The 27,421-nt window shown below is 41.8% G+C and overlaps 1 protein-coding gene across 1 annotated transcript in view; it reads right to left on the bottom strand.

Annotated features, from left to right (window-relative positions):
- Positions 1 to 13,377, bottom strand: part of CHRDL1 (chordin like 1) — a gene marked incomplete at its 5' end in the record, with an annotated part of 113,785 nt that extends 100,408 nt beyond the window's left edge. Inside the window, one exon of the mRNA XM_080795347.1 lies at positions 13,281 to 13,377. Coding sequence (XP_080651473.1) covers positions 13,281 to 13,377 — 97 coding nt within the window. The remainder of the gene's footprint in view (positions 1 to 13,280) is intronic.
- Between the last annotated feature and the right edge of the window lie 14,044 nt (positions 13,378 to 27,421).

The following is a 27,421-nucleotide window of genomic DNA, read 5'->3' on the forward strand; positions in this document are numbered from 1 at the left end:
TGTGGCAGAGGTTGGAGGGTGGAGCATTCTATAAATCATACGATTAGTTCTCAGTCTTTTAGTGAGTCTTTGCCTCTGAGCTGTGACCTTCAAATGTGCTAATTGCATTTGCTCTCCTCCACCTGTGTAGATAAGACAAGAAGGCTAGTGGAGTTGGGTATTTTCCTTCTTTCCAGTTCATTAGACTCTGATAAAATGCAAATCAGGGAGGCTCTGGTAAAATCTTTTCCCTTGAGGGAGGGCCTTAATTTAGGAGAACAAAGAGCTTTGGGCTTATTTCAGGATACGTTTCCCCTCCTATGCCTGGAGCCGGAAGAAATTTTTCTCCAATCTTCATCCTGAGAACCTCATAAAACTCACACAAAAAAGTTTTCTCTCAAGCTAGACATACTCCTTCTCCAGCAATACCCTTGCTCCTACCAGGACTCAGAAGTGGTGATTATATTCACCAAGCTTTCCATATTTCAGAGCAAAGAATATAAGGCAGTTTGCCCTGTGACCTCAATTTTCTACCTAATTCAAGAGGAGTTGTTCCTTCAGCTTTTTTGTGTGTGACAATGGGAGTGACAACTTCTAAGCTCTTTACGTGTCAGACCAGAAACCAGAAACTCTTTTCAGTTTTTTTTCTGTGCATTGTATGTATAAAAGTTTTATCACAAAATTAACAACATATAGGTCATATGTTTTATAAACTATATTCTAAACTTAACATATCATGGATGTTTTTGTGCCATTAAATATTCCCTTATACTTCATGCTTAGTGTCGTGATTCTAAACCAACGCTGTGGAACCATAATTCATTAACCAATCACCTATTTGGGGGGTATTAGGTTTTTGCATTTCCTTTTCTTAAAACAAATTCCATGATAAACACCTGTTAAATAAATTTTCATATGCAATGGGGGTTATTTTCTTAATATAAATTCTTAGAAGTAGATTGATTAGTCAAAGGTTTTGAATGCATCCAAATTCTTGACCTGTACTGTCAAACAGCCTTCCAGAAAAGCTATACTAGTTTATCTTCCCATTTGCAGTAGGTGAGAATGCCCAACACTGGATAATTCAATTGTATAAAACTTTGCCAATTTGGACACTCAGGATGCTTCCATAATGTGGCTACTGTAAGTAACTCTGAAATAAACTTATGGGTGCACGTATCCCTTTGAATTAGTGTTGTTAAACTATTTGGGTAAATACCCAGTAGTGTGATTACCAGAAGGTAGGGTAGTTCTATTTTTAACTTTTTGAGGAACCTCCATATTGTTTTCCACAGTGGCTGCACCAGTTTGCATTCCCGACAACACATGAGGGTTCCTTTTTATCCATATCCTTGCCAAGAGTTGTTTCTTGTGTTCCTGATTTTTGCCATTCTGACAGGTATGAGGTGCCATTGTAGTTTTGATCTGTATTTTCCTGATGCCAAGTGATGCTGAGCATCATTTCATGTGTCTGTTGGCCATGTGGATGTCTTCTCTGGAGAAATGTCTGTTCATGTCTTCTGCCCACTTTTTAATTAGATTATTTGTTTTTGGGGTATTCAGTTATATCAGTTCTTTATATATTTTGAAAACTAAGCCTTTATCAGATATGTCATTTGCAAATGTCTTCCTCCATTCAGTAGGTTGTCTTTAGTTTTGCTGATTGTTTCCTTCACTGTGCAGATTTTTATTTGGTGTAGGTCCAAGAATTTGGATTTACTTTCAGCCATAACAAAGAATGAAATTTTGCCATTTACAACAACATGTATGGAGCTAGAAAGTGTAATGCGAAGCAAAATAAGTCAATCAGAGAAAGACAATTACCATGTGATTTCACTAATACCTGAAATTTAAGAAACAAAACAATGAGCAAAGGGGGAAAAAAGAGAGAGCGAGTCACATCAAGAAACACTGTTACTATAGAGAAGAAACTGATGGTCACCAGAGGGGAGGTGTGTGGGGGAATGGGTGAAATGGGCGAAGGGGATTGATTAAACATATCATGATGAGCACTGAGTAATGTACAGAATTGTTGAATCACTATATTACATACCTGAAACTAATACTGTACCTAACTATATTGGAATTATAAATAAAAATTTAATAAAAAAATAAAATAAAACTGCCAATTTGTTAGTGGAAAACAGAACCAGTCTTTTTCGTTATCAGGATGGTTGAATATATATTCAATTTTAATAAGTATTTTTATTTCCCCACTTGTGATATTACTATTTTTGATATCATTGTTATATTAATCTATGCTTCTGAGCTCAGCATAGGTGCTCAAAATCATGTGTTAACTGAAAGAACTCAGAAAATCAAAATTACTTTCCAGGCAGAGCTTGCGTGCTTCTCAGCCAAGTCTTAGAAATACAATTTTTTTGGTATAGACACAAATTAAGACTCTTGATCCACAATAGTCTAGAATTGAGTAGGAAATATTTTAAATATTTTAACAATCCCAGGATCTTTAACCAATGAGGAATGATCTTAAATTTCCCCAAACAAACATTTAAATGAGGCACCTTTTGTTACTTTCCACATGTGAGTGAAAGGGGAATGACTGTTTTTCTACGGTAAATTTATAATCTCACTCTCAAATACCTAGGTGATTTGCATTTCACATATATGACTTATCTAGACACTTCAGAAAGAATCTGGGTATATACTTAGAAGCAAATCCATGAAGGGGGCTATTCAAGTGTCATTATTAGGCTAACATAAATAATTCTACTCGTCTAAGTCTGCAGCCACTAAGACATAAATGTAGCTAAGCTAAAAGTTAGTTTGCTGATTTAAATCCACATTGCAAAGATGGAACCTTGTGTATTATGCATTTGATTACAGATTACTGTACTTGCTTGAATTAGCTCCCTCAGACTTTGACATTAAATCTACTTACTTAAAATATGAAGTTGGATGAGCTTTCACTATCAGCTCTGCCGTTTGCATGGTCAGGTGATTTGCTTCTTACCAGATGAAAAAAAATGTGGTAAGTCCAAGATTAAGACCCCTGAATGACTAAGGAACCACGAAAATAAGACAAGCTGTCAAAGTGTGGGTTACAAGTGCCTTTACATATTTTTTAAACTCACAACCAAATTATTAAAAGGTTTTAACTTGCAAGAAAAGAAACAATATACATTTATGCCACAAGGAGGGTATCCTTTACATGTTGATATTAAGCAAATTGCCATCTCATTTCTGAAATATCTTTAAGGTAGGTTATTTCACAGGCACTATTATTAAATGGGTCTTTTAGATATATCTGAGCACCCCCTATTCATGAAATCCATACATCTACCAAAAATAACTTGTTTCAGTCAATAGATTCCATTTCCCCCAAAGTCAGTCTCTAAAGAGTGTTGTTGGACAGCATATGAAAACTAAACAATCTGAATTTTCCTGCTCTAAATGTGGCTCAAAGTTTAACGTAGCTGGTAAACGTAAAAAGTGACTAGGGCCTAAACAACAGCCAGATGAGAATGGTCATAGCATTCACAACAATAACAAAACAACCACTAGTATTTGCCAGGCTGGATTCTAAGGTTTCACATACACGAATTTACTAAATGCCCACAACAGCCACATAAGGTAGGTTCTATTATTAGTCCCATTTTACAGATAAGGAATCTGAGGTAGGGGAAGATTTGGTACCATACCCAAGTTGATGTGACTGGTCAGGGTATAGAGCTGGGATTCAAACCTAAGTACCCTGACTTCAGACCCAAGGGCTGTAACCACTAGAGGATTCTAGCTTTTCCAGCTACACATTTGCAAGGTACACATCACCCACTTTAAGAAACTGGAAAACAAAAGGCTTCCTCACATTCTTGCCTAACATTTTCTCAAGTTACTCTTCCATAAGACCTTTGAAACAGCTTTGATCATCTTCTAAAGAATCAGGTGTTATCCACAATAAAGTCAAGTCATAACCCAATAGACTGTATAAAATGGTACAGCTGGGAGGCTTCATTCTGAATTTTTTGTACCTATCACTATGATAAAGGCACAAAGTATAATAATATCCACACTTGTTTTGTTTTTTAGCCCATAAGAGTGAAATCACATGATGTTTGTCTTTCTCTGTCTGACTTATTTCACTTAGTATAATATCCTCTAATTCCATCCATGTTGTTGCAAATGGCAAGATCTCATTCCTTTTTATGGATGAGTAATATTCCACTGTGTGTGCTTGTGCATGCAAGCATGTGTGTGTGTGTGTGTGTGTATCCCACATCTTCTTTATCCATACATCTACACTTGGGTTGCTTCCATATCTTGGCAATTGTAAATAATGCTGCAATAAACATAGGGGTACATATATCTTTTTGAGTTAATGTTATCATTTTCTTTGGATAAATATCCAGTAGTGAAATTACTGAATCATAGGGTAATTCTATTTTTAATTTTTTGAGGAAACTTCATAAATTTTTTGACAGTGGTTATTAAATAAATATGTTGTACAACAGAAACAAAACATTGTATGTGAATTGTTCTTCAATAATTTTTAAATGGGGATGCCTGGGAGGCTCAGTTGGTTAAACGTCTGCCTTCAGCTCAAGTCATGATCCCAGGGTCCTGGGATTGAGTCATGAATCAGGCTCCTTGCTCAGCAGGGAGCCTGCATCTCCCCCTGCCTCTCTCTCTCTCTCTCTCTCTCTCATTCTCCCTCTCTGACAAATAGATAAATAAAAATCTTTAAAATATAATTTTTAAAATGTGTTTACAAGACAAAAAAAATAGTACCCATGCTGTCAAGGGGTTTAAAATCTAATTGCGAAGCTAGATTAGCCAAGCTGGAAGTTCTTTTTCATTCTCTCTAAACTTAATAATACTCACACGGCATTTCTTCCATATTATGGTACCAAAGTCTGGCAAACTATGCTTCTTGATGAAAATCTTACTCAAACACTAACTTCTGATGGAAACATAGCCCTAACTGCAAACATAATAGTGTTTCATCATCTCAACAATATAGGATTTGGCCAATTATGCCCCAGATAGAAATCCACAAACTCTTGGAACTGGAGGCAGACATGGAATGGAACAGTAATGCCACTAGAGTTACTAAACAAAGTTCTACAATTACTGACTCTAATTTTTTTTTCAAGCACATAACAAAAGTAAACACTATAAACCTTAAGACTCATTTTATCATGGGTGTCTGGGATTAACACAGTTACCACTGATTGCTCGATGAGTACACTGAACAATGATCAATTTTAAGAAACTATGGCAAAGTCAATTTTAGCGCATGCTTAGAAGTCTGAACTTTTACAAAGTTTTTGGCGTTAACCCAAGGGAAAATTTAATGAGTTGCACAGCATAATCAACCACACCTAAAGTCCCAGTATATCATCTTGGACAAGAAGCATATGTGAGCTGATTTTATTAAAACAATGATGACTCGCCAACTTTTAGAAGATATAGGCAAGAAAAAGTAAGCTTATCACTTGCCAGTAGCTGACAGATACCAGCTGGAGAATGCATGGCTTACCACTAACTAATGGTATCTGTGAGCAGAACTTGCTCCCAAAGGAACTGCAACTAACATTTGAGATGGACATTCAACCTGCATTGTCATAGCTAATTTTCGAATGGTGCATCTGACCCTAATTAAAAGTGGCGATCCCTGCTACTTTAGGGGCCCCCGTTAACAAAAATAATGACAATTAAAAGTAAACAACGGGAGCACCTGGGTGGCTCAGTCCTTAAGTGTCTGCCTTCAGCTCAGGTCATGATCCCAGTGTCCTGGGATTGAGCCCCGAATCAGGCTCCCTGCTCAGCGGGAAACCTGTTTCTCCTTCTCCCACTCTCCCTGCATTTGTTCCCTCTCTTGCTGTGCCACTCTCTGTCAAATAAATAAATAAAATCTTTAAAAAAAAGATAAAAGTGAAGTAAACAACAGAGATATGTCACTATGCCATTGATGTTTTGACCAATCATTACCATCTAGCACCCAGGACTGGTTCAAAAGGTCAATAACTTCATCGTCAGTCTAAAAGCAAGAAAACATTCTTAGGAACTGTTTTTGATAAGAGCTATTACTGTAGACACATCATCCTTCAAGTATTACAATAATATTTATTTCATTATAACACATACAGTCAGTGAAAAGAGCAATGAATCTTTGCTGTTCATTATATGAGTGGACAAATCAAGTACACAAGTTCCTTTTTAATTATTTTTTAAAAGGCTACTTTAGACTATAATAAAGCAGAGGAAAAAAGAGCGCAAATACTTCTGTCATTTATCAAACTTGAAGCCAAGTGCAGAAAGGGCAAAACAAGATATAGTAGTTACAGATGAAAAAGTGTCCTATTTCTCTGGCAGTTGGGTTATTAGGATTGAAGTCTCTATCAGATTTCCTCCGGGCTTTAAGACTTCACTTCCAGGTTATGGAAGCCAGGAAAAAGCCAAAGTCTCCATCCCGCATATTCAGCTTATTACTGTGTGTCTGGAGTTAGTTACCTTATTCCTACTTAGATCATTTGCCCCAAATTAATTCAAATTCATATATATTGAGCAGCCTCTACCATCCTGGCCTTCCCACTATCTGCGCCTTGGTGGCTATTTCAATTTTCTACTAGCAGGTGGGCAAACTCAATGAGAAGAAAAGTGTCCATATTTCAAAGCGTTCTGACAGCAAGTAAGGCCACAACACTGACTCAGATAAGAACTGGAGACTTCTATGAAATCTCAATTTATTGTGCTTTTCTAGCCCCCCACTAGCACAGGTAACTGGTAGTTGGTAGTATTCTCCACAGTCCTTACTATGAGGCCACATGGAGATCCTGTCACAGAAAGGCTGCTTGGCTGGTGAGACCTGACCTGAGTATTTTCCTGGCTAAAATCATCTCTTACATGTCATCTGGCACAGGACTTTGGGTAAAAATCAAAGCTCTTGTTTGAACAAACAAGTTGTTCTTCCTATCAGCACCTCGGCAGTGTAAGTCTCTGCTAAAGGAGGTTTGCTTTCCATTTGGTCAAGAGCTCAAGATGTGCTCTTGAACTTTTTTCACAGCAGGGTCACGTTTACATGCCCTGCGACAGATATAGAAAAAAAAAAAATCCAGCTTTCGCCTCAAACAACATGGGATCTATCACCATTGCAGGTGCATTTTCAAGAATCTATTGTGAATTGACACAATAAACTAAACTGGTTATGAGGCAGGGCTTCATTTTTGTGAAATAATGTATATGTATGATACTACATATATATATACATATATAGCTGAGCATGGAAAAAAAAAAACACTACGGAGCATGAGCAGGGGGAAGGGCAGAGCTAGAGAGAGGCAGAGAGAGAGAGAAGCATGTCTCTGCTGAGCAGGGAGCCAGATGCGGGACTCAATCCCAGGACCCTGGGATCATGACCTGAGCCGAAGGCAAACACTTAACCCACTGAGCCACCCAGGTGCCCCCATTTTCTTTATATTTTATGTGTCTTCTGAATGTTTAAATGAGCATCTCTTTTATTTTTTTATTATTTTTTGGAGGTGTCTTAGCTTTTTATTTTGGCATCTATTTTAAAATCAGAAAAAAAAAACCATGTTAATGTAAAGCTTGCTTAGGGTGTCTAATAACTGACAATCTAGTCTATGTCTAGACCAACCGAAGTTAAAAGGATCTAGACCACACTGCCTTCACACTTACAGAAAGACTTTTATTGAGTTATAATTTATTACTTGCCCTCTTCTTTTACAGAGTCAATAAAGAAAGGCTATTCTTCTTTCTTCTCTGAAATCAAGGTTACAGATGGTATCCTTGTACCACCCAAATGTGCCTTATTCAAACATCCCATGATCAGTACTGCCCAAATGGGCAGGAGGTAGGAATGATATCTGTAGATGAAACTGGAATTTCATCTTGCCAGCCACTCCAGACTCCCTCTTTTTATTTTTTCGGAAGCACAAGCCAAATTTGGAGTGGGAATGCTACAGTGCACTAAAGCAGGTGTTCAAAACACCTATGCTTCCTACTTTCTTCAGAGGTGCTCTATTTCATTTCATCTTTTAAAATGTTAGCTTGCAGCTATTCTTTCATATATAGCCTGTACCTAATCTTTTTTTAGAAGCAGCCAGGCTATAAATCTTAAAGGAATAATGCTCTTTTCAATGACCTTGGGACAGTGATAAAAGTCCAGGTGTGCTCCAAGGACCCAAAGCCAGAGCCTCATTTTCCCTCATCCCACCTCCTCAGTGCCTACTCTGGCATCCTTCACTTTACCATCCAAAGAGCAAGAATTCTCAGCTTATAAGTAGAGAATCCTTCATTCAGAGAGCATGAATGACTCAACCGATACCACACAGCAAGCAACAGAACTGACCAGAAACCAGGTCTCCTGCTCTAAAGCACAGTCCTCTTTCCATTAGACTCTGAGGACATTCCAATCCTACTGAGAAGTCAGGGAAATCTAAGAAGCATGGACACAGAGGCACATATTTTTAACCTTCCTCACAAATTTCCTTTGGCTTAGCTTCTTCAGGTTCCTGAATAACGTTCATGCTAGACCCTTTTAACTCCGCAGTAGTATACCGCCTCTCCTAGGAATTCTGGTTACAAAGTTCTTTATTCATTCACTTGGATCACCCCTTATGTGGTAAGTGGCTGCCTTAAGCAAAGGAATGGGCTTCTATTCAAGAGTATGAACTTGCTTCCCTTAGAGAACTGCTAGAAGCAAACTAGGGTCGTGAACAGAATGCTGAATTTGAAGACCTGGGGTTTGGATCTAAGCTGACTCCAGAGCCTCCACATCCAGCCCCACTGGCACCCCCGACATAAAAAAAATCATTAAGAATGTACTTTGTGGGACACCTGGGTGGCTCAGTGGGTTAAACGTCTGCTTCAGCTCAGGTCATGATCTCAGGGTCCTGGGATTGAGTCCTACATCAGGTTCCCCATTCAGCAGAGAGCCTGCTTCTCCCTCTCCCTCTGCTGCTCTCCCCGTGCATACTCTCTCTCAAATAAATAAAATCTTTTTAAAAAAAGAAGAATATACTTTACAAAACATAAAGGTATCCAAAGTTGAGGTGTTCTCCCTTTCATCTACTTCCACCTACAAGAGCCTCTAAGACGTAAAGCAATCTACTCTTGCTTGCAATTCTTTCTGCAGTCTAATAATCACCTCAAATGTCCAAGCAAGAAGCTAGAAGAGGAAAACTCAAGTCTGTCTGGTTTGTTTGCATGACAGAAGCTCAGGGTAGGCTCCGAAACAGGTTTGTTTTCAGCCAGATATTGGAAGCTTTTCTCCTGAAGAGAAAAAAATGAGTGAGATTCTAGTCTCCTGGAAGATCCAGCTAACACCTTGTCCAGCAGGAACGGACTCCACAAAATACACAGACAATCCCTCTTCCCAGAACCTTTGCCGGACCTGGCCCAGCCTGGTCCTTTGGAAATACACAACTGAATATTCCTCACAACTCACTTGTTCCACCTCACTTTAATCCATCGTTCATTAACCACGTTAGAACTGCCAAAAGAGGCAAACTCTTCAGTGTGCCTGCCCCATATTTGCATGAATTATCATGCGCTGAATGTTACGCTCCTTTGAACTTCAAAAGAGCTTCCTGGCCTCTTTGACTACAACTTCAACAACAAAGCATAATGGAGTTCCTGAAAGAACCCCCCTCCTCCCCAACCCCCCAGCCGCCTCTGCTTTGGACTTCAAACCTTGCTGCTTCTGGACAGTAACAGACTTTTCTATAAGCCACACATGGCTCTGTCATCCATTGCAATGCGCCATCAGGACTCCCTGGGTTCCAGAAGCCCCCTTGTCTCCTGCGAGAGCAACATAACTAATAACTAATTGGCTACTAGCAAGCGGCAGCCCTCCCTTTCCTTGTGAAAACAGCCTTCTGCAAATATGGCCTTTTCTCCAGACCTCTGCAGATACTACACCAACAGAGTGAGCCTCTTTGACCAAATGGCATGCCCCCCTCCTTCCACCCTGATGCCCAAGACAGGAGAGCGAACAGACTGCAGTGTGTGCATTGATATAGGAGCTTCTACTGAAGTCAACCCATGAAGGGTCAAAACCCTTGTGTAAAATGGCACCAGACAGCAAGGAGAGACGTGACAGTGTATTACCTTTACACTTCTAGGTTTCCCGGAGTTTTCCCAGGTTTTTACCCCTGTCATAAAAGTCATACTTGCCAAATGTGGAAACTCCAGAATAAAAAATTAGCTCTCCACTGCACACTATACATGATTATAAATTTTAGATGGAATAGATAACTATGGGTAAAACCCCACATTATGGAAGCAGTAGAAAAAAATATTACAGAGTGAGTGGTTAGGACCTCCCTAGGAAGAAGAAATTGGGAAGCCATAAGGGAAATAAATAACTGATCTGACGACACCAACACTTAAAACCTCCCCATGGGCAAATCCATCTTAAAGTTTAAAGCAAAGGGCAGATGGGAAAAATAGTATTTTAAATACAAAAGGTCACTAACAAGTTTCGATATAACAAAATGTTCATAAGTAAGTTCTTACCGATCACAAAGACAAGCAACCTAACCACAAAATGGGCCAGTCACTGAAGAAATTCAATTGGATCGAAAACGAATTGCAAAGATATGCCAGTAGTAGGAAAATACCACAGCAAAGCTGTAACATGATTCCCCCCATTAAATGGGCCACAAGGTACAAAGATTAATTATACTTTTAGTAAAGGAGGTAGAAAAGGACACTCATACGTAGACAGTGGAAGTATAAATGGATGCAACGCATTCTGGAGGATAATTTGACAGTGCTCACCAAGGTGAAGACCCAACATCCACTCTGACCAAACGATTCCTCAAAAATACTTGCCTAATTGTCCAAAAGGTATTCGTCAACACCTTAGTTTTAATAGTAAAAACTGGAAACAACCTCAATATATACAACTACTGACTGGTTAATTAAGCCACGGCACACTTACACGACGGGAAACTACGCAGGCATGAGAAAGAATATGGCATGGTTATATAGCAAGGCTCTGAAGGTGGAAGGAGGCCCCAGACACATATCTGAATAAAAGTTATAGAAAATACATGTCGTACCCCATCTTCGTAAAAGAAAAAAAAAAAACAACAAACACATACGTGTGTTTTTAGGACACAGAGAAAAGAGTTTGGAAGATCACATAGCAAACTATTAGTAATGGCTACTACCCCTGGGAAGGGGATTGGTAGCTGAGGGACGAACTTTCTTTATAAAGCCCAGATACTTTCAGATCGTTTTGGATGATGAGTATTATTAATTTTAAAATTTAAGAAAATTAAAAAGGACTTAATTAAGCATTTCACGGGGCTCTCAAACTTATGATATGCACTGTTTTTAATGGTAGCATGAGAGTATGTTACATACATCGTTTATGTAACCAACCCCAACTGGACGGGCATTTCCACTGCTTCTGACTTCTCCCTATTAGAGCTGCAGTATAAATCTCCATGCATACCTTGTATGTATGCATGTGTGTGTGTGCGTGTGCGTCTGTGTGTATCAAGGCAACATACAGAGGGCATATGCTTTGAGATTTCCCCTTTAGTGGAGATAACTTAGCACATGTCCTCAAGACAGTTAGCTTGGGCATGGCCACACAGAATGACCCTGAACCGCTCATTCAGGGAACAATCATACCCTTAGCCTCATCATCTGACTATATCCCAGAAACACTAGAAGAGAACTGGGGGGTCTAGGCCATATACTATGTAATCATTTGACACCAACAGAATATTAAAAGGGCTTGGGACAAATTAATGGGCAGGAGGGGCCTGTAAATATTTTTGAAGTCCTATTTTTCTTTGGTTTGTCAATTAAGCTCAAGATTGCGTGGACAGTAATCTTCAAGTCTTCATACCTATGGAAGACTTCCCAGAAGAGATGGTCTTCCAAGAGTTGCAAGCTTTCCCTTATCAAGCCATCAGTAACAGTTTCTTCCTAAGAAAGCAAGGATCTTAGGCCCAGCTGGGTTGTAACCGGAGCTGAGGATGAATGGACAACTTTCCTATCACAGCCACTCAAAGGAGAGTTTTCTGGCAGAAGGAGGTCATTTGAGGGAAGCAGGAGAGAGAGAGAGAGACTGATTCAGAGTTTCCTTGCTGAAACGTGGGCCCTGCTATACTTCTTCTCGTGTCTCCAACACGCTAGATATCACCACAGGTCACTCGTGCTCAGAAGCCTAATCAAAAGCACCCCTTCTCCCGGGAAGAAGACAGAGAGGACTATGAAAAGCACAGGGGGACAGAAACACACGTCATGGTGGAATGGATTTGGCACCGTTCTCCCTGTCAGCAAGCCTCACGCCGGCTACAGTCGACTTCCGCTGATAAAGGAGATAAATGTTTCAGTGATGGGCTTCAGATGCTGCTGCAGCTCCTACCAAGAAGATTTTCACAGTTCCTCCTCATGAATAAGTTCAGTGGAGCAGAGAATGCCCTTCTTGGCCCGTCTCCATTTTGTGCTTCTTTTGATGCAGCCAAAGAGGGGAACCCGAGCAATGGCTTTTCCTTCCAATTTAGAGCAAGCGTCCACCCCAGAGAGGCCTGCAAGTGGCCCCAAGAAGGTGAGGCTCGTACTTTCAGCAGAAAGCTCGTAACAAGAGCAGCGATGTCAGCGGTTACACATCAATCTCCCAAACGTGGGTAATGATACCCCCTTCCTGCCACTCGGCTTTCTCCAACGTGTTAGCCCATCACACGGATCGCTGACTTTCTAGAAATATTCCCTGGCTTTGCGGGGACGTTCTTTCAATAAACAGCATCCAATTTGCTCACGGTCCCTGGAATCTCAATTTCCTCAAAGGATTTTTCATCTGAATCCAGTTCATGTGAAGGTTTTTCCCTTCTTCGTTTTGTGGCATAAGGGAATAGGCAGAGCCTGCCTTACTTTTTCTTTTTCTTTTTCTTTTTTTTTCTTTTCTGTGTTATTCTTTTTCATAAACTGAAAACCTCTGCTGAAGAGTCTGAAATTTGGGAAAAAATCCAGCTCATCTGTCAGATATTTCTAGAGTTACGTAAAATGGAATGAGATTTGTACAGTTTAGAACAGGAAAAGGAAAATAGGCTAATGTGTCATGTGTTCTAGGAGATGAAAACTATAGGATAATCAGAAAAACAGCCCTAAATTTAGTTGGCCCGATGCAGAGCTCCCATTCTTTTATCAACTCATGCGTAAGTCAGTAACATTCACTTTCTTCTCTTAGAATAATTGTATGGCCATAATTGGGCTAAATCACAATCCCTACAGATTATAAGCACATTTTCAAAGAAATTACAAGAAAGTATCATGTTTTTTAATCTCAAGACACTTACGTTTTACTTGCTCTGTTTTGCTTCCTTCTAGGAAAAGAAAGAACAGCAAGAAGGACAAGATATATTTCACACCTCCCATTTTCCACTTCTTTCTCATCTTCGCCACTGCAAAAGACCACTCAAAAATTTCAGGGCCTGGTGTATTGAGGCTGCTGAGAAGAAAGCAGAAAAAAAAAGACTTAGGTCCTCAGAAACTTTTGACTCACCAGGGGGGAAAATGTTGGAGAATTTATGTTAAGTGTAAGCACTGTTTTCCTGTGTGAGAAAGAGCACTTGTCTCTCCTGTCTTGCAAAGATTGCGGGGGGGTGGGGGGGATTCAAGCAGATGAGCATGCATTCCTATCCAATTCTAAGGCTAAAATCCTTATAGACATATCATAGGAAAATAAAAACAAATTTTGAAATCATCCTTTCTAACAGAATTAGAGTTGATTTCTCAAGAGATTTTTCTTCAGGAGAAAAGGGAAATGGGTTTGCAAAATGGGTCCTTTGACAACAAAGATAAAAATAATAGGCATGGGATCCAAACAATTTCTTTCTTTTTTTTTTTAAGATTTTATTTATTTATTTGACAGACAGAGATCACAAGTAGGCAGAGAGGCAGGCAGACAGAGAGGGGGAAGCAGGCTCCCCGCTGAGAAGAAAGCCCATGCGGGGCTCAATCCCAGGACCCTGAGATCATGACCTGAGCCAAAGGCAGAGGCTTTAACCCACGGAGCCACCCAGGCGCCCCCAAACAATTTCTGAAATGCAAGTTAACTCATCTTAGCTTCAAGACTACTGCTACTATTAATCCTTCAGGGAGGAGAGGTAAATCGGTCAATGTTTCTCCTGCATCTTCTAAGAGATATATAAAGATCTACAGTTCGGTTACTTTTGTTGGAAAACATGGATGTAGTTAGCAAATGGATACAATTAAACACCTTGACGGGTCAGACTTATTGCTCTCACATGAAATCCACTGCAAAACGGAAGGGACATTAGGCCAATTTAAATAGACAATGTGTTTGCACTGCACCACCACGCAGAAGACCATCAAAGCAACTACAATTCTTTAAAGTATGAGACTTGCATTTCTTGTCTAAGGAGTGGAAATCCTAAGCTGTTTGAGCCTTAGAACACAGAAAGTTTGCTATCACTCAGGCCCAGCCACAGGTCATTTCCATAGACTTTAGAGTTTGTAAAACCCATCCAGTGGATGGCTAGAAAACATTTAAGTGTTCAAGACACTTCAAATTTCAATCTAGGGTTAATCCCAAATGGGAACTGAGCGCATTGATGGTTTCTGAAGGGCCAACCTAAATATTGAGTATAAAGAGCTGCCAGAAAGGCAAGACGATCCTTCCTGCTCCTTAAACAAGGGCCAAATTTTCATAGGACATGTTCCTAGCCTCCTGAAGACATCATTCTGACATCTTGGTCCCCGCTGTAAGCTTGTGGTCCAGCTTTAATCGCTCAGCACGTCTCTGTCCTCTGAGAGCTACCAGGTACCCTTGAAGCAAATCAACACAGCTACCAACCCCAGCGAGGTTCTATCTGAGCCTACTTTAATAAGCTTATCCCCCAAGCCTTCGAATGAGAAAGATTTTCTAACTGCTGAAATCCAATTTATCACAATCACATATGGATCTCAGGGGGTATTTTTTGAAACCACAGTTTTCGGGTCTCCCCATGCAAGAACCAACAGGGCTGGGTTTTTTTGTACAATGGTTGGGCGATTCGGTGAACAGTAGCATTGCTTCATAACTCAAGCTGGCAAGAAAATGGCTCTCAGAATTTTTTTGCTTTTCTTGGGTCCCAACTGATGTTATGAGCAAATAGAAAAGTTGGTGACGAGAGAGCAATTAATCTCTTTTGGCGTTTCCTGTCATCTGCGTGGCCTCCCAGGCTGTGATGGAGAACATCAGAAAATGAATCGCTTTACAAATATTCACTTTTGATTTACAAGATCTGAAGTCCTGTCTTTGTATTCTGTGCAGAAATATAAACTGAGAAGAATTCCCTCCCCAGGACTCCTCCCCGTTCAATGTCGCCTGATCCCTGTAACTTTTTCTTTTGGGGGAGGGAGGTGGTTTCAAGGCATTTGTTCGGACTGCATCAAAAAACCTAAGCAAGCATTGCTCAGCAAACATGCCGACTCTTATACTTGCAAAGAGCCAAACTGTCCTTAATTTTTCAAATTATACTTTGACCCAGTTAACTGGAGTTATTTCTGCATTAACTCTCTGCTTCACTCGGGCTGTTGTGCCATCGAACTTGCACTGACTCTCTTACAGGTTACTTAGAAAAGTAGCCCACAGACCTGTTTTGGGGGATCTAGCCCCCACCCAAGAAAGCATGTAAGAACACAAAATCCTGCAACTAACACTGGGAGGGGGCAGGGGGGCCTTGCAAAAGAACAAGAAACATGTCAGAACCTAAAGAAGTATATCCATTAAGGAACCTCTATGAAACAAGCATTCACAGAGTTCATTTGCAGCAAGCAAAGGGACCGAAGGCTCCTTGCCCGGCTGGAATTGCAAGGCAATCTGGGCCATCAAGTGTCAGAAGTTGGGACCTTCTCAGAAGAGGTCTCCTGGGTAGAAGAGAATCAAAGAGACATTCCCAAAGGCTGGCAAAGGGATGAGCACGGCAGCCAGTTCTTCACTGCCCACAGTGTCTCTTTAATCCTCCCGAGAGGCTTGACTGCCCTTGTAAATTCACATTTGCTGTCTTCTGTGGGTCAGCCCCGGGGGTAGTGATTCTCTCTGGGCCAAACAACAAGAAGACACTGGGGTCTCAGGCATACGCCCATCCACTGAGATCCTCTCCCCACTCCACCACCCAACAAGAAAAGCTCAGTTCACTGGTGGTGGGTGGCCACCGAAAAAATGGCAGTTCTAGCCCGGGGTGTCTCTAATCAGAGTCAGTGCTTTCACTGCTGCTTATGAGTGACAAACAATGCCTTACATTTGGCTTACAAAACACCTTGCTAGCCATCATTTCGTTTTATTCCCCACAACTCCACCTTCAAAACGGGCACCCTGGAGCCCTGAGAACTCAACTGCCCATTCTCATAGTGGCAGGGACAGCTGGGAGGGTCTGAAAGGCAGGTTTTCCAGGCCCTAAGCTCTGGCAGTACGGTGCTGCTTCCTGAGTCCAGCATCACAAGCTCTGACCCCAGTGGTCTGGGCCGGAAAATGAGACAGATGTCCAGAGGGTAGAGGAGCCTCTTGCCTCCTCTGCCCTGTTTCATTAACTTAGCACAGATTTATCACCCCCAGGTCCAGGGCACTTCAGCAAGGGAGAAAAAAGGCTCTCGAGACACAGGCAGTAACTAAGGGGACTGCAGAAGCCCTTAGGTGGCTAGCCAAGTGGCCTCCCCCGGGCGCTAGAGCCTGGAGATAAGCAGGCCCAGCAGGGAGTGGCAAGTGGTGAGTTCGAATCCAAGGTCCCTAACCTGCCCGGGTCGGGCGCCTGGGAGCCCACCTCCAGCCCGGCCGCTGGCAGCTGGACCCGAGAGCAGCGAGTTGGGATGGCAGGTCCGGGGAGAGCAGGGCGTGGGGCGGGGGGCGTCCAGGGGCGGCTGGAGCCAACAGAAGACACCCCACCTGTGCAAAAGCTGGAAAGGAAGGTAGGGGGAGCGGACATCGAGCACTGCTCACTGACCTGGCCACTGGCCTGCTCCGTCTTCCACGCGTGCACGCGCTCCGAGCTCCCCGGGGCGCTCCTCCGAGGTCTGGGGCTCGCAGGTTGTGGCGAGAGCTAGAGTGCGCGCGAGGGGGGAGGGGGGACTCAAAAGTGGGTGGGAGGAAAAACATCACCGCCCTCACACCACGAGGGAGCGGCGGCTCGCTAAGCTCCCTGGGGCAGAGCTTAGGCGCGGGCGCGGCGGCCCGGGGCCACCTGCCCGCCCGCTGCCCGCCGCCCGCCGCCCGCCGCCCGCCGTCCGCTCCCCACTTGGCCTGAGAGGCCAGCCGCCCGGCGCAGGCGGGAAGTCCGCGGGCACGCAGCAGCCGCCAGCCCGCAGCCCGGTCTCCGCCCCGGCACAGCGGCTTTCCTCCTGCTCTGCGGGCCCCAAAGTTAAGAAATCGGGAGAAAGTGTGAGACTCAACCGGCGACTTTCCCATCACGCAGCGCCCCCACCGCACCCCCCTCCTCTGGCTAAGCCGGCGTTGGGGTCTTAAAGGGACCGCACCTCTCCTCCAGCCCCTCCTCCCCCTCAGCGCTGGAATGCACCTAGGAGCTCCCCATCCCTCGCGCGGGCGCTGGAGACCCCGGCTACCTCTGACCTCCCTGTCTGGAAGCCCTCAACCCTTCTCCTCCGGCACAGGGCCCCTCTGAGTGCACCTGGTCCGGTCCTGAGCCGGTGCGCGGGACGCAGGAGGAGCTGGTCTCTAAAACTATGTCCCAGCAAGCTGCTTATCATTTCGGGGGCGGTTCCCAAATCTACACGGGGGCTAGAAGAGTGGCAAAGTGTTGGTGTCCTTACACGCGGGGGGTGTGTGGGGGGGACTTGGGTGTCTGTATGAAGGGAGAAGGAATGATTTAGAAATCTGCTGCCTCCCACAAAGAGGGCCCCTGTGCCCCATGCAAAGGGCATTTACCATTAAGGGTCTTGAAGAAAACTTGAGGTGCCCCACCACAGCCACCACTGTTCTAGCAGTCCCTGGGATTCTGAGTTGGACCAGGAACCCAGCCTTAAAATCACAATAGCACTGCAGCTAGTGCAAAGGTGTTTATTCGATGGACAGTAGTTACAAAGAATTCTCAGAATCCTCCAAGAGCCCCAAAGTGCTGCCTTGGCAGACAGTACCCATTTATATTTTAAGCCCGTAAATTTGGAGGAGAGCTACAGGGATTTTTTTTTTTTTAACATGGAACTGGACCATATTGATATTACTAACATCTATGTATCTTTATGGCTTGCAGAGTACTTTTGTATACATCATCATTACTTTTTAACCCCTTACAACCAACTTTGAACTATCTGTGGCCTCAAGTGTCAGAGTCGGTAGGGATCTTCTGGACCATGGAGCTCAACATCTTCATGTCACAGAAGAGGAAATGGATGGGGTGGAGGGAAGTGATATGTCCAAGGTCACGCAGCTGGTAAATGACAGATTTGAGATTCCATGTCAGGTTTCCTGACTTTCAACCCACTACTCTCTGATTGTTAACCTCCAGCCTAGAGAAAAGGAAATGGATGCTCAGGGAAATTGTAGTTTGCCCCAAAATCATATATCATGAAAGTAAAACCAGAAAAATTGTCCCTGGAAATTACCTCCTTTTTCTTTCTTCAGATGTGTTAATATCATCCAACTAGCCCCTGCATTTGCTGGAGATATTTATTTTACTGTTAACAAAGGAAAAGGGGCCCTTTCTAAAGTGTTGCCTTCAGGGTCCAAAATGTCTAGCTCCATCCCGCTGTTTGGGTAGCCATACATTGCCACATGCATTCAATTTGTGCCGTAGTATATTAGTTTGAACTTGCTGATCTGTTGCCTTATAACTGTTCTCGTGCCATTTAATGTGCTGATGTTTTGTCTCACGAGACTCTGAGTTCTTCAAGGCAAGGACTGGTTGTTCAATTTCCTTTGTGTCTGTGTTCCCCAACTCCCATTGTCACTGCCAACATGCCTAGAGAGTATATATTCAGGAAAATGGGTTTCAGGAACAACAAACATGGATCCTAACATGGAAAATCAGTAGACTCACTGAAATTTATAACTCGTCTGTTTGGCTACAACCACTCACTCCCTGTGCTTGATGTAATATTCCAATTACAGTGTAATAAACCATCCCAAAACCTAGTGGCTTAAAAGCTTAAAACAATTTTTTAAAATTTTATTTATTTACTTGAGGAGAGTGAGAGAGAGAGCATGAGAGGGGAGAGGGTCAGAGGGAGAAGCAGACTCCCTGCTGAGCAGGGAACCCGATGCGGGACTCGATCCTGCAACTCCAGGATCATGACCTGAGCTGAAGGCAGTCGCCTAACCAACTGAGCCACCCAGGTGCCCCAAAACAATTTTTTATAAAAAGCTTAAAACAATTTATCGTGATCAAATGGTTCTTTTCAACTGGACAGTTTTTGCTCAGGATCTCTTCTATGCTTAGAAACTATATAAGAAAGCTGCCAGAATTTTCTGAAAGGTTCTTCATTCGTGTAAATGCTGGTGGTCCTTGTATTAGTTGGTCCCGATTTCTGAATTGCAAACTCCAATTTGGGTGAGTCAAACCTAGACTTCCTATCAGGTCTTATTTAAACTAAACCAAGGATTATTTCCATGCCTTATTTTTTCCTATTAAATGGGGATTAGAGCACAGATCATGTCATACTCCCTTCTTAAACTTTTTTATTTGGAGACAATTGTAGATTTACAATTGTAATAATTTGGAGGGATCCCAAATACCCTTCACCCCCCTCAATGGTAACATCACGCATAGCTGTAGTACAATATCTAGACAACCCATCCACCTTATTCCAATTTTATTAGTTTTTCACCACCCATTTGCCTGTGTGTATAGTTCTATGAAATTTTATCATGTGTTGGTTCATGTGGCCACTGCCACAGTCAGAATACTAAATAATGCCAGCACCATAAAGATTCCCAGTGTTCCACTTTTACTGTCCCTCCTAGTTTCTCTCCCCATCTACTCACTGGCAACCTCTAAGCTGTTCTCCATCTCTGTAATCTTGTCATTTAGGAGTATGAGAAATCCAGTTTCTCTGCATTCTTGTCAACATTTATTGTTGCCATTATTTTTTAATTTTAGCCTTTCCAATAGGTATATAGAGACATCTCATTGTGGTTGCATTTCACATTGTCCTAATAGCTAATAGTATCTCCCGTTTTGTTCATTTATTTATTTGACATTTATGTATCCTCTTCTGGGAACTGTCTCTTTGTTGCATTTTGCACATTTTTTCATTGGAATGTTCTCTCACAGTTGAATTTTGAAAGTTCTTTATATATTCTAGATACAAGTTTTTTCTTGCATACATGATGTGAAAATATTTCCCGGTCTACAGTTTCTCTTCTCATTCTCCTCCAGTGGGCTTTCATAGAACAGGTTTTAATTTCAGTGAGGTTCAATTTATTAATTTTTCTTTTTATGAATCATGTTTTGATGTGAAGTCTAAGAACTCTTTGCACATCCCTACATCTCAAACAAAAATATTTTTCTTCTAAAAGTGTTAGCGTTTTAAGTTTTACATTTAAAAAAAAAAGTTTATTCCTTTAATCTCTACACTCAACGTGGGACTCGAACTCACAACCCCCAGATCAAGAGGTGCATGCCCTTCTGCCTGAGCCAGCCAGGTGCCCCTTAAGTTTTACATTTAAATCTATAATCTTTTTTGTGTTAATTTTTACACAGGTGTGAGACTTAGATCAAGGTTCACTTTTTTGCCTATGGATATCCAATTGCTCCAGCATGATTTGTTGAAAAAATATCTTCCTGCCATTGAATTACTTTTATACCTTAGTCAAACATCAGTTTGGCATATTGGTGTGGCTTTATTTCTGGTTTCTTTATTCTGTTCCACTGATCTACGCATCTGTGCTCCACCAACAACACATGGTCTTAATTATTGTAGGCACATAGAGGCTTTAATATCAACTAGAGTGGTTCCTCCCACTTTTTTCTTCTTTGTGAAGACTGTTTTAGCTCTTCTGAGTCCTGTACCTTCCTGTATAATTTTAGAATAAGCTTATCTATATCTATAAAAATGTGTTCATATTTGGATCAAAATTGCATTATATTCATAGATGAATTTGGTGAGAACTGACAAATTCCATGTGTTCCATCTTTCCAATCCATGGACACAGTATGTCTTTCCATTTCTTAGGTCTTCTTTGATTTCATCCATCGTGCTTTGTAGTCTCGAGCATATACACCCTATACATGTTTTGTTTGGTCCATCCCTACCTATTTGATTTTCTTTGGAGCAATCAGAAATGTTATTGTGGTTTTTAAAAATTTCTTGATTGATGTAGAGTTGACAGAAAATGTCACATTATTTTCAGGTGTATAACATAATGTTATTGTGTTTTGATTTTGGTTTCCAGCATTTGTTGCTAGTGTATGTTAATGCAATTGCCTGTCTCTTGTGTCACAGTACTGTGTATTGCAGAACTTGTACTCATTTTATTTTTTCTAGCTTTATTGAGGTATAATTGACGTATAACACTGTATAAGTTTAAGGTGGGCAACATGAGAATTTGATATATTTATACATTGTGAAGTGATTATCATAATAATGTCAACACATCTGTCTGCTCACATAATTACAAATTTTTATATGTGGTAAGAACATTTAAGAGCTCTCTTAGCAACTTTCAAGTATATCATATGGTATTATTAACTAGAGTCACCATGATGTACAATACACCCTCAGAACTTGTTCATCTTATAACTGGAAGTTTGTACCCTTTAACCAACATCTCCCCATTTCCCCCACCCCTCAGTTCCTGGCAACCACCATTCTACTCTGTGTCTGAGTTTGGCTTTTTTTTTTCTAGATTCCACATAGAATTGAGATCATACAGCATTTGTCTTTCTCTCTCTGACTTATTTCACTTAGCATAATGCTCTCAAGGTCCATCCGTGTTGTCACAAATGGCAAAAATGAATGTGAAAGTAGACATATTGAGAATGCTGAATACTGAACACTGTTTTGATAATACAAATTTTAGTCTTTTAAATGCTTCTTGTTCCATTTGAAATTGGAAAAGTCAAGTTACTTGATTACCTTTCCAAACAATGGTAAGACCCATAAAGATTGATGAGGAGTGTATTATGGTATAGGTTTGTGTCTTTATACAGAAAATCAGACTGACCTTGAGTTTGTATTAATCAGATACTTGATTCAATATTTAAAAGGGGACAAGTCACGTATAGACCTTTTAGGGCCCTGAAGCTATATTTTAATATGAACCTCTTTATTACTTGCCTATATGCTTGTGTGTTACTAAATTTTTGTCTCTTTATTGTATTTTCTTCCTGCTAGTCATTTCTAAAAAGTGCAATAATACAGAATTTGTTGTCATTGGTGTGGTTCATCTGATATTTCCAGCTTTCCTCCTTTCAGGTTCATGGTCGAACTTTACCCCTCTTTCCTATTCTGGGTTGAGTGTGGTCATCTGATTTGCTATGGCCATTGAAATCAACAAAAATGATGTGTCACTTCTAGGTGGAAACTTTAAGAACCAATCCATCATGTACCCCCATTCCCTTCTCACCACCGCAGGAATCCTGAATACATATATTCAAATGAATCCTGAGTTTTTGAATGACTAAGATGAATATAGCCCACAGCAGACTCATTTTGATATCCAAAGTGAGTAGTAAAATGAACGTTGGGGGGGCACCTGGGTGGCAAAATCGTTAAGCGTCTGCCTTCGACTCAGGTCATGATCCCAGGGTGCCGGGATGGAGCCCCACATCGGGCTCTCTGCTCAGCAGGAGGCCTGCTTCTCCCTCTCTCACTCCCTCTGCTTCTGTTCCCTCTCTCTCTGACAAATGAATAAATAAAATCTTTAAAAAAAATATGAAAGTTGGGTACCTGGGTGGCTCAGTCGGTTAACCATCTGGCTTTGGCTCAGGTTGTGATCCGAGGGTCCTGGGATCGGGTCCTGCATCAGGCTCCCTGCTCCTTGGGGAGCCCGCTTCTCCCTCTGCCTCTGCTACTCTCTCTCATGAATAAATAAATAAATAATTTTTTTTTAAAAAATGGAACTTTGTGAATTAAGCTTCTGGGATTTGAAGGTTACTTATTTTTTCAGCATAATCTGGCCAATTCTGACCGATTTCACCAATTAAAAAAATTCTGTTTCCTAGAACTTTATGAAAACCACAGAAGCGAACAGAGAGAGTAGCTTATAGAATTTCAGAAACCAAGTTAATAGAAGCAGGTTTTTTTTTTTTGGTTCAGTGTATTCTTCCTAGTTAAGCTGTCATTTTCCATTTATGCTTATATCCCACAAAGAGAACCCGAGGTATTTTTTTTAATTTGTGCTTTGTACTGTATCTGACAGTGTTTTGATAGAAATGATTTTCCTTTTAAGTGATTTTAACATATTTGTGGAAATATTTTAAGTGAAACACTTCCAAGGAACACATAGGTTTATCATAAGGGCCATCAAAAAGGCAAGATTTGGCTTTTAGAAAATTTTGTGGAAAATATTTATTTTAAAACCCAAGGTAAAGGGCATATGGGTGGCGCAGTCCGTTAAGCATCTGCCTTCGGCTCAGGTCATGATCCCAGAGTCCTGGGATCGAGCCCCAAGTTGGACTCTCTGCTCAGCAGGGAGCCTGCTCCTCCCTCTCCCTGTCCTTCCTCCTGCTTATGCTCTCTCTCTCTCTCTCTCTGTCAAATAGATAAATAAAATCTTACAAATATAAAATAAAACCCAAGGTAAGTTCATCTCAGTGTGCAGGATGATAGTAAATATCCAAAAAAATAAAAGGTGGTACATTCCTTCATCCAAAATTATAGGGTGCCCACATTTACCATGAATGAGTCAAAAGGACAGAGCATAACATACACCCACTTCTGATCGAAGATTTGTTTCATATCATTTAACTGCATTTTTGAGTAGTCTTACAAAGGTGTGTAAAACTTGTTAATCAGACATGTCATTAAAACAAACTGGAGTTATAATGTGTCCAAGTGTTATATTGTGCATAGAAAAATGCAACCCAGAGGGATAGAAACTGCCTTTCTGGAAGCTCTATTGCTATGGAACCTTAATCGCTTTCAACTGCCTTGAATGAGATAGTTTACTGTAGGACCCCCCAGGTTCCCACAGTTCCCTAGAACAACCAGGAACATCCCAGGATATCTGTCTTTATTCTAAAGCAGGGTAGCAGAGCTATCCACTAGTGTTTTCTCAGGAGAATGAACAGAAGTGACTATCTCATTTTCTTGACCACAGCATCTAGCCTTCCTCGGGGAGGTGGCACAATGCCCTCAATCAAGAACCAAGGGTACCTGAATTTGAGTCCCACCAAGTCACATACCTTTTTGGAGTCTGCCTCCTTATGTGTCAAAAGGGAAGGCCAAGAATGTTGCCATGGAGATTCAGTGCCTGACACAATGCCTGACATACAGTAGGCACTCATTAGTTGTTTCCATCCTTACTCTTCCCTCCCCACCCCCATCCACTGAGCCCAAATATGAGAGTTATTCCCCATTCACTAAAGTCCTTTATTAGCTACTCAAGCTTCAGTTTGCCTGTCTTTAGAAGAGAGTGGGGATAAAAACAGGAAAAGAAAACCAATAATTAGCCCAAATTCCCACCCCATTCTAGGCAGTGAGTGAGTTGGAGAGTAGGGTGCCAACATGCCTTCCAGTGGAAGAGTTAAGAAGCCGATGCCAAAATGGAAGACACACTCTCCTCACACACACAGGTGCACGAGCACCAGGCATTGTCATAAAACGTGCCAGCAAAATATCGTCAAATGTTAGATGCACATTTGGGCCTGACATCCTCTTCTCTAGCTTCATGGCATATGGACTAGAAAACAAGACACAAGTCCAAGTGGAATCACAAAAAGCCACCTGGGTAGTCTCAGATCCAAAATTCCCTTGTTCTTTCAGTTCACGAGGAATGCAAGCTTGCTTTTCGTTCAGTTAGGATACTGGCCACTCAGCATCAGAGCTCTAACCCACAGAATACGAGCAGGAAACAGAGGGTCCAGGGAGTTAAAATGGCAAACTGCTGACCCCCAGGTCAAGGAGAGCCAGCCGGCAGGTTTTGCCTGGATTGAAGAGGGATTTTTAAAAAAAATTTTTCAAAATCTGAATTGGTTCCAAATTACCTTTAATTTTCATCATTCGGAGATTTCACACAAAAACCTCGGTTTTCGGTTCCTCTTGAGAAATTAGAACTGCTGGCAATATGGGGTTGACCTCCCTGCCCTCTAACGTAGGCTGGAATTAGAGTATTGCCTGCTACTCTTACACAACATAGGTGCTCACCAATTTTCACGGTCCCCAAGGCTCCTATGTTCCTCTTGTTACCGGAAGTCCTGTCCTAGTCACTCAGATGACCTTTCTAGGCCCTTGAAGTACTTGGGTTTGAACCCCACTGTACACTGTACAGTGATAACTGGGTAACAACTGGCTCCCTGGGGAGGAAAAAAAATCCTGATTTGTAGCAATTTCTGATTTCTGTTATGTAAATATCTCCAACATGGCCTATCTCAAACTACTGAAGGGTTGTCCTTGAGTGTGGAGTCAGTGAGAGATGTGCCCAATGGCCTCTTGCAAGCTTGTGAGAGCTGGCCCCAGAACACCACTGGCTGGGATCCACGCAGGGAAGCTTCAGCGGGTAAATGGGATGGTCAGGAGCTGAAGCCAGGAGCTCTTGTTCACAGGCTAAGAGTCAGAAATCAACCAGAAAGAGTCAGATTCAACACCCGACATGGAATCCATCATTAAGCCAACACTATTTCCTTGTTCCCTACCTCTTTTTAAAAATCCCACGGGCCAGTTATGCAGGGTTTGGGCATGGGTGATCTGGGAGGGAGGTGTGGGCTGATGAAGGGTTGACGCTAGCCTGATGAGGTCAGATGACAAAATACAGGTCCTCTTGACAGGACTGCTGAGTCCTTCCTGTCAACTGAATACTGGACTCCTTTTCTCTTTAGGGGAAGGAGCTGGAGGGAGGGGACCAGGGAAAGCAGTGAGCTACCAGTTTAGAAGCCACATTGAGAGTGAAATGAAAATAGGCTGGGAATTACATCCTGAAAGCTCTTCTCACTCTAGAAATGCAGGGCTGCTGACCTCACGTAGATACGCAGCTGGCAAAGACCACAAGCATGGACGTCATCCTCTCCCATCCCATACTGGAAACTGACTGAGTATGTATACAATAGTACCCTTGAAGATGAAAATTGTAAGGCATCTTAGAGACAATTTAGTCCTAATCTGATTAATTTACAAAGGGAGAAACTGAGGCCCCGGACTCGGGGAGGTGGGAGCGGATTCGTGTGTAAGTGACTGTACTGGGTCTGGAAGCCAGGTTTTCTGCCAGCCAGTCTAGGGCTTTTCCTTCTACCCCATGCTGTCTCTCAAGGAGTTAAAAAGGAAAAGATTCAGTCCACCAACTGTTTGTATTTGCCAAACCAGCAACATGAATAATATTTTTTGACTGAATCAACTGTCTGTTTAGGCATCATGTAGACAGAGTTGAACACTCATCTCTGGTTTTCTCTGTGTTTAGATGATTTTAAAACCTAGCAAGGAATCTGCATGTCCAGAGAGTTTTGCCAAGACAATCTGAAAATCTAAACAGCCACTCACACATTGGCCCTATACCGGAGTGTCCACACCTTTTTCCCCCTTTTCATATTGGAGACAATATGATGTTCTTGAAATAAGAGAAGGAGCAGCAGAACCAGGCTTGATCCTTAAACTGAGAACTAGGACTCTCAGCTCTAATTCTGTCTCTGCCTCGGAGAGATGGTATCCCAGCCTCCTGCCTCCTATGGGCCTCAGTTTTCCCATCTGTAAAATGCAAGAGCAGAACTCTCTGATCTCTCAGACTCCTTCAAATTCAAGCATTCCTTGTCAGATCGTATTCCAGGTGCCTATTCACTCAGCCTATTGGTCCCTTCCAACCTGTGTTTCTCTGGCTCCAAGGCATTCTAGAACCCAAGTGTCAGAGACATCGCTGAGACTCTGGAAGCCAGAAAGACTTAGTAGTTGGAGCAGTTAACTTACACTGGCAGCCCCAAATGTCTGTTCTCATTAGGGACCCCTCCTCTCACTGCTTTTGAATTTCCTCGGTAACCTCTCAGTCATAAAAGCCGCCTGTAATCGGGGGGAAAAAATCTCCAAGAATCATATCTTTAAAAATAAAAAGCCGAAACCCAAATGAACCTTTTACTAGATTATGGGCTCCAGTGCTTATTCCTCAAGGGACTCTTGTGAAATCAGAGACAAAACCTCAAGAACAATCAGACAAAGAGAAATGTCAAACTAAGGTTTGGGTTTATTTAATTTTGTTGTTTTCAATTCCAGCATGAGTTGGGGGAGGGTTTAAAGAACACAGAGAAACCCACTCCCAGCTACAAAGTCCGAGTTCTCAACCATGTTTTTCTGTCACTTAGAGTTCAGCTTTCACCAATATTAATGGAACTTTAACCAAACA

Source organism: Martes martes (assembly GCF_963455335.1).
Source record: "Martes martes genome assembly, chromosome: X".
Classification (NCBI taxonomy): Eukaryota; Metazoa; Chordata; class Mammalia; order Carnivora; family Mustelidae; genus Martes; species Martes martes.